Raw genomic sequence first — 13,148 nt, forward strand, 5'->3', positions numbered from 1 at the left:
CAGGAAAGCAGGGGCCGGTAGCTCCACCCCACTCTGCCCGGATCCTCCTGACCCAATTGCTCTCCATAGGGTTATTGTAACGGGATCTCTCCATCTGCCTTTACCCAGGTTACTGACCTTTAAAGCCATCGCCCAGCTCTTCATTCTGGGCTGCTCATGGAGCCTTGGTCTCCTCCAAGTCGGCCCAGCAGCCACAGTCATGGTGTATTTATTCATCATCGTCAACAGCCTGCAGGGAGCCTTCATCTTCCTGGTGCACTGTCTCCTCAATCGCCAGGTAACGCCTACGGCCCGTCAGCGCCCACCCAGCACCTTCACCAGCCTCACAGTGGCCATGTCTGATCTTCTCTGTGTTAGTTACATAGTGCAGTGACCGTGTCCCTCACTCTCCAGGTGAGAGAGGAGTACAGGAGATGGATCAAGGGATTCCGAATGTTCAGCACGAAATCTCAGCCATCCGATCTGTCCATGTCTGCTGTCCCCACCACCAGCACCAAGACGGTAAGAGGTCCTCTGCTCTGCTCCAATACCAGCCTGTGACACAGTCATCTCTAGCTGGGTCTCATCACTGCTGTAAAGGTGCTTTGCCCCCCGAATGACTCAGGATTGGTTATGAGCCAGCTGGGAACGTCACTGCAAGTGTCAGTGAGAGTCGGTCACTATCGAGGGGTATCCTAGATGTCTGAGGCACCAGAACAGAATGTCCTGTCCTGGCACCTCTGCGTTCCCTTCCCTTGGCTCTCCTGGGAGCTCCAGGGGTCACTCACTGTGGACTAGGCAGGCATTGGCTCTTGCAGTGTCATGATCTGAATAGATCAGATTGTCCCCTGGGACTGAAACCTCGTCAGTGCAGACGGATCATCCCCAATGAGCAGTGAGCACCGTGAAGAATTTCCCTTGGCACCATTATCCCTATGGATCAGGGTCCAGTTCGCACATTACACTCTCAGTGGCCTTGGAACCTACTGTCATTTTTCTGCTTTTCTTGCCAGGAGTAACCCTTCTGCCAGGCGGAGTCGGCAGCAACCAGGGCCGGGTTCAATACCTAGGAGTTCCAATACAAAAGCGAACTGGCTGGAGCCCCCTGTGACGTTGTGCTCCATGTGCTTTATGGAAATATGCTCATGAATATGACATAACTGGAATATACTTTACACTAAATACCCTTTGTATGGTGTCTTTAGAAAGCAAAGTGTGTTCATCCTATTTGTTTATATGAATTGTTTGGGTGAGTGGGAGCTCTGAGGTTTCCTGCTCCCCATGGCAGCTGAGCAGTTGTGGGGGATCCCACTGCCTGCAGCAGCCCGGAGCTCCAGTTCCCTGCCACCTGTGGCAAGTGGGAGGTCTAGGGTCCCCCACTGCCCCCGGGGATAGGGCTGCTGCAGGGCCTTCTCATCTCCCACGGCAGCTGAGAGCTCCAGGGGGTCCCCCTCTTCCTGCCAGGGCTGGGCAACTGCAGGGGGTCCCCGACTACCAGCCGCAGGGCAGCCGGGGACGCTTGGTAGTGGAGACGGCCTTCCCCATCCACGCCGCTGCGCCACATGCAACCCCCTTCCACCGCGTCAAGATGATCGGCATCGCAGCTGAGCCCCTCAGGGAGGAAATGGGCCTGGGCAGCGGGGCCTCGCCGGGTAGGGTCCAGCGGAGGCATCTGGGGGGTGCCCCATGGCCTTCCTCCCCCATCAGACTAGGAAGCTTCCTGCCCCCTGGTCAGTTCTGGGGTGGTGGTTAATGGGGGGGCAACGCTAATTGGAGGGGAAAGGCCTCATGTCCGTGACCTCCGGGACATAATCGTAGCTTTAGCCATGAGCAAACTCCTACCCCAGAATATACTGAGCAGTGTCTTTCCTGGGCATGGGAAGCCCTGTTAGAACCACCCCCAGCAGCTGGAATATTCCACAGAAAAATCAGGCGTAACCCCATTGAATTCAGTAGAGTTACTCCTGCCCTGCACCCGGGTAACTGAGAGCAGTAGCTGGCCCACCTCAGCACCACACTGATGTCCTGCAGCTCTGACTCATCTCCCAAAGCCCTGGGAAGTGGCCAGTCTCCAATCTCAAGGGTGGATTCTCAGGGGAAGGAATAACCGACATCCTGGTGAGGAACCCAAAGGGAGATCGTCCATAGGACATTACAAGGGCTTGTGGTTGAGGAGATACCAAGAGCCTTTCACCTCCAGAGCAGCAGCTGACCCCTTGTTGAGGAGAGGGGCCGGACCAGCCTGTGCTGGACCTGCACCCTAAGACTATCTACCTCTTCTGTAGCTCATTTCCTCAGAAGGTCTCAATGTCCTTTACAAAGGAGGCCATTATCAGTATCCCCATTATCAGTATCCCCAAGGTTCCTGGGAAACAAGTGGGGCGATAGATGGAACACATATCCCTATCTTGGCACCAGACCACCTTGCCAAAGAGAACATAAACCGAAAGGGATACTTCTCAATGGTGTTGCAGGTGCTGGTGGATCACAAGGGCCGTTTCACCGACATCAGTGTGGAATGGTCAGGAAATGTACATGATGCCGGCAGCTTTAGGAACTCCAGTCTCTTCAGAAAGCCGCAAGAAGGAACTTTCTTTCCAGACTGCAAAATAACCATTGTTGATGTTGAAATGCCAGTGGTTATCCTTGGAGACCCAGCCTAGGCCTTGCTCCCGTGGTTCATGAAGCCGTACACAGGCAGCCTGGACAGCTGTAAGGAGCAGTTTAACCATAGGCTGAGCAAGTGCAGAATGGTGGTGGAATGTGCCTTTGGACGTTTAAAAGCCCGCTGGTGTAGTTTGCTAACTAATTTAGATCTCAGTGAAAGCAATATTCCCATTGTTGTTGCTGCTTGCTGTGTGCTCCGCAATATCTGTGAAACAAAGGGAGAAAAGTTTCCAGTGGGGTGAGGGGTGGAGGCAGATTGCCTGGCAGCCAACTCTGAGCAGCCAGACACCAGGGCAATAAGAAGAGCACATTGAGGCGCACTGCATCTCCGAGAGGCTTTGAAAACTAGTTTCATCCATGACCCACAGTGATGTGAAACTTATGTATGTTGTTCCTTACCAAGCTTCCCCCTTCATTGCATGTCCCCCCCCGTAAACTACACCCCCGCTGACCACCGTGTGCTGAGCAAATAAAGAGCATTTTCTCCTCAAGCCATTAACTTTTATTATGCTCACAAACACTGATGAGAGACAGCAAAGAAAAGTAAAGAGAAACTGGGGCTATGGGGCTGATAACACTGTGAGGTGGGGGAGAAACAAGGACCCGTTGCTTACAATTTGTACCACAATAACAATCAAAGCTGTGGGCATGGGCCCCTTCTGTTCCTTGTCCCCTCCCCTGGAGTTGAGTACAAGGGATACCGGAGCTTCCCCTCTCCCCCTGCCCCCATCCTAGGAAGTCTGGGAGAGAAGGATGTGGGACTTGGCAACAAGGGCAGCAGGTTCAGCATAGGGTGCAGCGGGACTCTAGTGTCCAGCTGCCTTTCTTCAACCTCAGCCAGATGCCTCAACATGTCTGTTTGCTCCCTCATAATCCGAACCATCTCGTCCTGCGTGTCATGCTCCTGTTCCCTGCATACTCTCCTAGCCTCACGGTCACTGTGCATGTTCTCCTGACACTGCAATCCTCCATGCACTGAGCTCGGGCTTGTCACTCTCGGAGTCACGCATTAACTCATTGAACATGTCCTCCCGAGCCTTCTTTTTCCACCTTCTAGTCTGGAAAAGTCACTGTCCTGGTGTGGAGGATGCGCCCACAGACAAGGTTTCAGCTGCAAAGAATGCAAAGCACAAGGGTAGCATTGACAGTGCAGACATTGTTTAAGGTGCAAGGTTAAATCTTTTCATAAAAGAAACAGCCCTCAATGCACTTCCCCAAGAGCTACTGTGACGGTACCTCTCATAAGACTTTATGGGAATATGACATAACTGGAATATGTTTTGTGCTGCCTGTGCCATGTAACGTATCTCTGTAAAGGTTATGGTCTGCTATACCTGTTCATCCTATTTGTACACAAATATCATTTTCTACTTGAGGTTATGAATATTGGCTGTATACTTGCTTGGTTTCTAAGTAAGCTTTGTGAGGCATTTGATCAGTTTCTTTAGGAAGGAATTTGAAAGGTTAAGTACCTGATCGGAAGCACTTGGGGAACAATGCATCTTGCAAGGCTCCAATCCACATAAGAAGTCTTCCTGGAGACATACAAGACACCATGTGGACAATGGCTTCTGCCTGTAAAGACTGTGAGTCATGTATGGACATGTGACTTGCCCAGATGACTCCAGAACTCCATCTCAGAGCTGGATTTGCATAGCAGCAAGGAGAGGGATCTCCACCCACAAGAGAAAGTCTTTTTAAACCCGAGAGACCCCTCCATTGGGTCTTCAGCTGGCTAAAGAAGGAGCCTCTCCACCCCCCAGGATACTTGAAGGAAACTGGAACACAGGACAGTAACTACAGGGGGTGTGAGTGATTGCTGGACCCAGGGTAAAAGGAGATTAGTCTGTAAAAGGGAGCATTCTGGAACTGGTGAGGATCTTATCTGTATTCGGTTTGATTAGACATAGATTTGTGCATTTTATTTTATTTTGCTTGGTGACTTACTTTGTTCTGTCTGTTACTACTTGGAACCACTTAAATCCTACTTTTTGTATTTAATAAAATCACTTTTTACTTATTAATTAACTCAGAGTGTGTATTAATACCTAGGAGAGAAAACAACTGTGCATATTTCTCTATCAGTGCTATAGAGGGTGAACAATTTATGAGCTTATACAGGGTAAAACGGATTTATTTGGGTTTAGACCCCATTGGGAGTTGGGCATCTGGGTGTTAAAGGCAGGAACACTTCTGTGAGCTGCTTTCAGGTAAACCTGCAGCTTTGGGGCAGGTAATTCAGACCCTGGATCTGTGTTGGAGCAGACGGGCGTGTCTGGCTCACAGGGTGCTGGAGTCCTGAGCTGGCAGGGAAAGCAGGAGCAGAAGTAGTCTCGGCACATCAGGTGGCAGCTCCCAGGGGGGTTCTGTGATCCAACCCGTCACAGTCATAACAGAAACAGCCCCCAATGCACTTCCCTACAAGTCACAACGTAAGCAGAACCACTGGCTACTGCAAGAGTCGCTCTGCTGCCGCAGCCATGGTGAGTGAGCCCACGAGGCAGGGGCAGGAGGTCTCGTGCTGCAGCTTTTCAGACATCTGGGATCAATGGTTCCAATCTCAGCACAGCCCCTTTCCCATAGCAACCTGGATGGTGCTTGAGGACAGGCACCAACGTCAAGCCCTGCACAGACAGTTTGCTTGTTAAAGAAGCAGCAAGGGGTTGGGGTGGAAAGGAACAGGAAGTTTGCCACCCCCCCCCCTTTTAAATGCTGGCTGCAGTGTGCGGTGATCCCACAAACAGGGCGTGACCGGGAAAGCGAGGTTGTGTGACCCAGCGTTCACCAAACCGGGGTGGGTTACTTGCGGCTTAGGGGCTAGCACTTATAACTTCCCCCAGTTCCCCTAGGTAACCATATGCGACATCACTCTCCTGAGGGTAAGAGAGGTGGAAAGGGAGCAGATGCTGCAAGTGTCTAGGTCCAGACCTGGCCCTTATGCTGCAATGCTGTGCGCCGCAGTGACGCCAGAAGAGTTAACACTGGAGCGGCGTGGGAAAGTGTCCCACCATGGTGGACAAAATAAGGCATCTCTTCCCAGAAACCTCCTGCACAGGACTGCAGAGAACCTCCGGGAGAGCTTCCTAGAAATGTCCATGGAGGATTCCCAGTCCATCCCCAGGCTCATAAAAAGTCTTTTTCGGAGATCACCCTCTGCGTACTGTGGACTGGCTGCCACTAACTACTATCCCAGTTTTTTTATTCAGATTAAACATTAAAAATAATAATAGCATTTAACCCCTACAGTTTGGGGCACGACTCCATTCCTGGCAGTTCATAATATGAGGCCAGACCCTCAGTTGGTGTAAATGGGTGTGTGGACACCTTTGGACCAATGCTGATTTACACCACCTGGGGAGCTGGGAACATCTGTAGTTTTCTACACTGGTAACTTGTGTTTGTGAATCTAACCCTTACGGGCGCCTGCTCAGAACAGCTTTGCCGACGCTCATTCAGGCAGGGACAGCTCAGTTTATGCTTGTCTTCAGGAAGGCACTTGAACGAGGAAGCTTTGGAGAATGAAGTCTTGGTTGGCAGGACAATATAGTGGGGCCCCGACTAATGACCTCAGCACACGTCATCATAGACTCCACTGGCCAATGGCAACCAGGAGAGCAAAGAAATGTCTTTAGCCAGAGGGAATGTGTTGTTCTAAAGCAGCCAGAGGAGGAAATAAGGCAGGTGAACCACACCCCACTGCTCACCACAATCCACCCAGAACAGAGCAAACCACCGTGAAAGGGGAATTCACTGAGCCGAAACGGACTTTATGTGGGTGTCACAGGGTCTGCACAGGATTCCGCCTTCTCGCCCTGTGCTGAGGCTGGTAAAATAAGAGTCCTCACGCCTTCTCCTGGGATTTCACCCTTGTGCTTTATGTTACAGGGCCACCATGCAGTCCCCTTTATCCCCCGACAGTTATCCCCTTTCCATGGTCTCTTGGCCCGTAAGGCTCCCTGCCTGTGGTGAGGAGGCAGCGCTGTAGCCTCCTGACTGAGTTTGGTTCAGGGCGTTTATATCCCGCCCAGCCTTCAGCCCAGCTGTCACTGCCTAGCTCAGTCTATTGCAGTGAGCCAGCCCTCGTCAGGGCCCGCAGCTGGGCTCCCCCTGGCTGCTTTGAGCCTCTGCCCCTGGCCCCTCTGCCCGAAGGCAGGGCTCAGCCAGCATTTTAGCAGGGCAGTCAAGGGGTTTCATAGAATCATAGAATCTCAGGGTTGGAAGGGACCTCAGGAGGTCATCTAGTCCAACCCCCTGCTCAAAGCAGGACCAATTCCCAACTAAATCATCCCAGCCAGGGCAAGCCTGACCTTAAAAACCTCTAAGGGGTTTCACCCCTGCCCTACCACAATGGGCAAACCCACGTGTGTGTGCAGTGTTTTTCCTCAGGGGAAGGTTGATCTATTTGGAAGAAGCACGTTTGTGACACTGATTGGACCAGAGCTGTTCCTCTAGGAGGGGCCACAAGAAAAGGGGACCTGGCAAGGCCGACACATGAGAGTGATCATAGGAGGAGGAGCTTGAGTGTATTTCTTTGTCTCTCTTCACCTTGAGCTCATGGACACCTGGATGGGAGGACTGGAGAGCCCCAGGTCCTGAGGACTCTCCCTTGAAGACCCTGCCTTATGGGACCATCGACAAGGACCATCTGTCGGGAATCAGGGCCTGCAGCAGACCCAGTCTCCAGGCAACCTAACGAGTGCAGCTGGCCTGTACCAAGCTGCCTGATTGGTGGGAAGGGTCAGCAGACAGGCTCCTAAGCCCAGCAGTGGCAGTTCAGTAGCTGCTCAAAGCTTTTGCCCACAGCTGTGATAGATCCAGCCTTGGTGCAGCCCTGCTCCTGCCTTGCCTCTCTCCAGGTAACCTGGTTCTGACCCTCAGCTCCGATTCCTCATCTCCAACTTCGGCTCCAATCCCGATTCTGACCCTGGGTTCCGACTCCTGGCTCCTGTCCCTTGCTCTGACCCTTGGTGCTGGTATTTGGCCCCTGGCTCTGACCTGCGGCTCCGGTTCTTAGCTACTAGGTCCTGCTCTGACCACTAGACCTGACCACCCACATCCCGCTCTCTGACACCGTCAAGCACGGATAGTCACTAGCCACCTCTTCCATCTTCTTCCTGTGTTAACCCTGTTACTACGGCACCACCTGGAACAGGACTGATGTTCTGTCTGCGTCTCCAAGACGACAGCTGCAGACAGGAGCTACAATCACAGCTGAGACTTGGACAACACCATCTCACGCATAGGGAGCTGCACTGTGAGCTGGATGAAGATCTGTTCTTCTGTTTGTTTCTGTTAAGAAGAGCTACTGCTCAGAAAGTGACTAAGGCCTTGGCTACACTTGCGAGTTACAGCGCAATAAAGGAGCCCCAGTCGCCCCAGCTCACTCCGTGTCCACACTGGCAAGGCACACAGAGCGCTCTGACTCCGCTGCTAGAGCGCACTTGGTGCTCCACCTCGGCGAGTGGAATAACATTTGCTGCGCCCCCGCTGGAGGACCGCGGGGCTAGTGTGAATGGGTGTCACGGAGTGTAGGGGAGTCAGGCCCTGCACCCCCGGGCTCCCTGCCGATTCACAAGGACTCTCAGCCAGCCAGTAAAGCAGAAGGTTTATTTAGACGACAGGAACACAGTCCAACACAGGTCTTGCAGGCACAGATAACAGGATCCCCCCTGTTAGGTCCATCTTGGGGCCCCAGGAGCCCCACAGCCCCCCTCGGGGATCAGAGCCCTCTCTCTCTCCTTCCTCTCCTTTCCCCAGCCAGCTCCAGTCTGCCCAACCCCCTCCGGCTCCTCCTCTCTGCTCAGCTTCTTTCCCGGGCCAGGAGGTCACCTGACCCCTTAGTCTCCAACACCTTTAGATACACCTTTGCAGGGGAGGTGCTCGGGCCATCAGTTGCTAGGAGACAGAGTGTCAGGCATTCGGTTGCGCCGGCCTTCTGCTTTGCTAGATACTTAGAGGCCTGACCCCAGCATTCCCAGCCCCCAGTACGAACAGTCCCACTTCGTCACACAGGGCGATCTATAGGGCTTCAGCACCCGGAACAGGAGATAAATAAACAGCAGCACGGCCCAGAAATTCCCATGCCTGCCTCTCCAGTGGGCTCTGTGCCCAGGAAGCTGGCTCTCCTAGGTTCCTAGGCTAGACGGGACCATTGTGATCATCTAGTCTGACCTCCCAGGCAGCAATGTCAATGGCAGGAGAACTTGTCTTTCCTTTCAAGGGGATTGTGGGAAAGCAAGTGGAGGACTAGCAATCCGGGAATGGGGGGCGTGGCAGGGGCTCAGGCACTGTGACACCAACACCCCCCACGTTTGCTTGGCCAGGGCTTCTTGAACATTCTGGAGAAGCAGATAAATCTGGTCGGGCAGCAGAGCGAGACCGTGGAGTGGAGACACCGGATCGCGACGGAGCTGATGGCCCTAGTGGAGAAGCTGCTGAGAGCGCTGGCCCTGAGCGTGCGTGATAGGATCAGCATCGCATCCCCCAACGGCACAGGTCAGCACCTGGCCACATGGCCCCAGTTGGGCTTTCATCGCCCACAGACTAAGCTCCCGCCCCACTCCACACAGCGCCCCCTGCTGGGAGATGGGAGCTCCCCCCGACAGCCAATGCTCCCGCCCCACTCCCCACAGTGCCCCCTGCTGGGAGATGGGAGCTCCTCCCCCCCACAGCCAGTGTTCCCGCCTTGCTCCCCACAGTGCTCCCTGCTGGGAGACAGCAGCTCCCGCCAGCCAGTGCTCCCCACAGTGCCCCCTGCTGGGAGGGTCTGGGACTGGAGTAGCTAGGAGCTCCCACCACAGCCAGGAAAGCACCTTGCCTAGCTAAGGCGTCCTCTCCATGTTCTCTGGTGTGAGCCCTGGCTGGCATTGTGGTTGCAGAGCTGGGGCTGGCGGTCAGGCAGGCTGGGAACCAGAGCCAGGAGACCGTGACGCTGCAGCAGAGCAAGACGCAAATGGAATTAAAGTGGGCTGGAGCCCCAGGGCAGAAAAACGAAGGTATGTGGTCATCCCCTGTGCTGGGGTGTGTATAGCGATGGGCACAGCCAGGGCATTGGGAGCAGCAGCACAGCGCCCCCTAGCGCCAGGCTGGGGTGTGTAGGGGGATGGGGCACGGTCAGGGCATTGGGGGTAGCACCCCCAGCAGCACAGTGCCCCCTGGCACCAGTCTGCCCCAAGGCCCCTCCCGTCCCCCATTTCATCCGTCTCCTCTGTATCTCGCAGGCTTCACGCTGGCCGGGCTACTGACATACCAGGGGATGAGCCCCATCCTGGACGGTGCTGGACGGGTGGAGGCGCCCGAGTGGGACAAGATTGGCCGGACGGGGAAGGGGGCGCATGAGTCGGGGCGGCCCAGCTACCGTGTGCTGTCTCCAGTGGTGTCGGCCTTCATCAGTGACCCGAACCCCCAGGCACTCGGCCTCTCCGTCAGCGTCCGCTTCAGCCACCCGGTGCCAGTGAGCCCCTTGGCTGGGCATGTGGGGAGGAGAGCCTGGGGTGCTGGGGGGCAGAGCCTGGGCCCATCTCTAGTAACACCCTCCACCCCGGACAACAGGTGAATCCACCTCCCACCCAGGGACAAACAGATGCTCTGTGCCCCCAACGCAGCCCAGCCCCACTACACTCCCCAAATCTGCCCTCTCGGGGCCTGGGGAGTCCTTCCCCCTGTGCGGCTCCAGCCAGCCCCCCACCTTGCTCCTGCCCCCCATGCACCAAGCGTCTCTCTGTCCCCAGGAGAACAAGACTGACCTGCGCCTCCTCTGCGCCTACTGGGAGCCTGGCAGCAGGCGCTGGGCCACCGACAGCTGCACCCTGCAGAAGTTGAATGCCACCATCACCCGCTGCCAGTGCAACCACCTGACCAGCTTCGCCGTGCTCATGGCCTTCTACGAGCTGGAGGTAGGCGCGGCCCTCGCTGGGGCCTCGGGGCTGGGCTGGTTCTGCTCATCCACTCTGTTGTGTATTTGGTTGTCATGGTTTTTGTTCCTATGGCAACTGAGTTAGATTATTAGGGGATAGCTGGGCCAGCTTCAGACGGCTGAGTGAGCTCTCAGTGTCTGTAAATAAAATGGTAGTTTGTTAGCTGTCTTCTCTCTGGCCTCAAGTGATTTCTTCCTAAACCGGCTGCCCCCAAGGATATAACAATCACTAGAGGGCAGATTTGCAAATCCTCACGGGCCTTCCGGCCTCTCTCCAATTTATCAGCATCTGTCTGGAAATGGGGACAGCAGAACTGGACACTAGTTAAGCGGCACTCAGACCAGTGCCAGATACTGAGTAAAATACCCTCCCTGCTCCTACCTGAGCTTCCCCTCTTCACACATCCACTGCAGGTTATTTCATTCATAGCAACAGACAAACCCCCACACCACAATCTCATCTATTTTTTTAGTAAAATCTCCCGATTTGGGGGCCGAGCTCCTGATTTTGGAGTTTGTCTCACTTGATCTCCTGGCGCTGTTAATGATCAGCTCCCACCGAGAGCAGAGAGAGCCTGACCCACCTGGCCTCTAGGGGGAGCTGTTTGCTTGGTGACATATAATATCTGGTTATTATAAATCCTTGGTGATTATTTCCCATTCGCCCTGGCTGTTGCAGGCCTCATGGAGGCACCGACATGGCTCAGGCTGATGGTGTCAGGCTCTCGCTCACTCGCTCCCTCTGTCTCCTTCTCTCATTCTGGGTGCAATTTCCTCAGCCGGTGCCGGCCTTATCAATGCTGCTATTTCCAGCCTGCCCCGCTTGTGCCCCATCTCCCCCCACCATGGCACCCATTGACGCCATGAGAAAGAGGAACTGGCCTGGGCCACTGCGAGGGAACGTGGGTTTGAGGGAACAGGTTGTACTTCTAGGTTAAGTACAACTGTATAAACACACGATGCCACAAATGCAGTTGTTTGACGACAACCGTGTAAGCTGCCGTAGCTACAGCTGTGCAAACACAGTCTGCTGCAAGGACAACTGTCAAGGTCTAGTGCAATCACCACGTAACTACAACCTTGCAGGTAGAATTGTCTGCAAGGGCAACTAGAACCAGGGAAGTACGCTACACCACAACTACAACTGGGTAACACTGGCAAGGCAAGCACACAATGCAGCAAGTACAATGGTGCAGCTGTACAAACGCTACACTACAGGTGCAACAGCTCCACTACAGCTAAACAAAAGCACAATACTGCAAGTGCAATGGGACAATGGTGCAGCTAAAACCGCACAAGCACACAATGCTCCCAGTGTAACTGTACAACTACCACTTTACAACATGACACTGCAAGGAAAACTGCACAGCTGTGCAAGTGCACTATACTACAAGTGCAACCATGTGAGCATCATATGCTGCAAATGCAATGGTGCAACTGTAAGCATGTAACCACCTTTATGCTGAAAGTGCAGTTGTACAACAATCTGGCAAGCTCATAAGTATAATGACAGCAGTGCAAGCACACCACACGGAAAGTACAAGTGTGCAAACACAATATGCTACCAGTGCAACCACACTAGGCTCCAAGGGCGCTGTGCAACTATAGATGTGCAAGCACAATACACTGCAGCTGTCTAAGCCCATTGCTCTGCAGGAGACTTGTTTGTGTCCAGTCCTTGTGCCCCGGCTGTGACTCTCAGCTGACCCACTAACAACACGCAGGCTGGTGTCCACACAACATCCTTTCCCACCTGCCTCATCCTGGCTGCTGGAGTTTGTCCCAGTGCATTCTGGGAAACTCTGGGCTGCGATTGAGAATTATTTGCTAGCTTGGGTCCAGTCCCCCTCCCCCAATGCAGATTTAAGTATTTCTACAGAGCAGAGCTGCTCCAAGAGGAGAGGGTGAGAACACCCCAGCTCTGAATATCCCATAAGGGGCTTGCTTGGGAGCCCTGTGCTGCATCAGGCAGAGTGGAGATTAGAACTTGGGTCTCTCACATCCTGGAAGAGGCTCTGACCACTGGGATAAGTGCAGCACCTCCCCCCCATGATGCTTTGTGCAGGACCCAGTTTGGGCTGGAAACTGACTGGGAGGCAGATGGCAAATGAACAGAGCCCAGTGGTTCGGATTTGAGAAGATCGTCTGGTTTGCAAGCTGCACAATCCAGCCTTGATCTAAAAATAGCCGGCGAGGGAGAATCCACCATGGCCCTTGGTAAGTTGTTCCAAGGCTCCGTTCCCCACACTGAAAAACGTGCCCCTTATTTCCAGTCTGAGTGTGTCCAGCTTCAACTTCCAGCTTTGCTAGAGTGACGAGCACATGGTCAATATTTTGTTCCCCATGGAGGTACTTCTACACGGTGATCAAGTTGTCCCTTAACCTTCTCTTTGTGGGGCTCAGGGAAGGGAGCAGGGTCCAGTGGTTAGACTAGGAGGGAGCTGGGAATCAGGACTCCTGGGTTCCATTTGTTGGGGACTTTAACCCCGACAGCGAAATTCGTTGTCTGTTCACAAAGAGACAGCCAACACCAGCAAGGTCCGATCAAAAGCCTTTTATTGACAAGTGCACGCATCAACAAAAGGCC

At 53.9% G+C, this 13,148-nt stretch overlaps 2 protein-coding genes and 1 long non-coding RNA gene across 4 annotated transcripts in view; 1 reads left to right on the plus strand and 2 right to left on the minus strand.

Annotated features, from left to right (window-relative positions):
• The window catches only part of LOC120391373 (adhesion G protein-coupled receptor E3-like), a 125,953-nt gene extending 124,848 nt beyond the window's left edge, over positions 1-1,105 (plus strand). The window contains exons 18-20 of the mRNA XM_039514990.1: positions 109-277; positions 394-501; positions 993-1,105. Coding sequence (XP_039370924.1) covers positions 109-277; positions 394-501; positions 993-998 — 283 coding nt within the window. The 3' untranslated portion in view covers positions 999-1,105. The remainder of the gene's footprint in view (positions 1-108; positions 278-393; positions 502-992) is intronic.
• Positions 1-13,148, minus strand: part of LOC120391382 (adhesion G protein-coupled receptor E5-like) — a 1,047,477-nt gene that overhangs the window by 375,858 nt on the left and 658,471 nt on the right. The gene's annotated exons all lie outside the window — the stretch shown is intronic.
• Positions 3,131-10,592, minus strand: LOC120391445. The gene is made up of 2 exons (XR_005591319.1): positions 10,392-10,592; positions 3,131-3,757 (listed from the first exon to the last, which is right to left on the minus strand). It is a non-coding gene; the product is annotated as an uncharacterized LOC120391445 (long non-coding RNA).

Source organism: Mauremys reevesii, linkage group 25, assembly GCF_016161935.1.
Source record: "Mauremys reevesii isolate NIE-2019 linkage group 25, ASM1616193v1, whole genome shotgun sequence".
NCBI lineage: Eukaryota > Metazoa > Chordata > Testudines > Geoemydidae > Mauremys > Mauremys reevesii.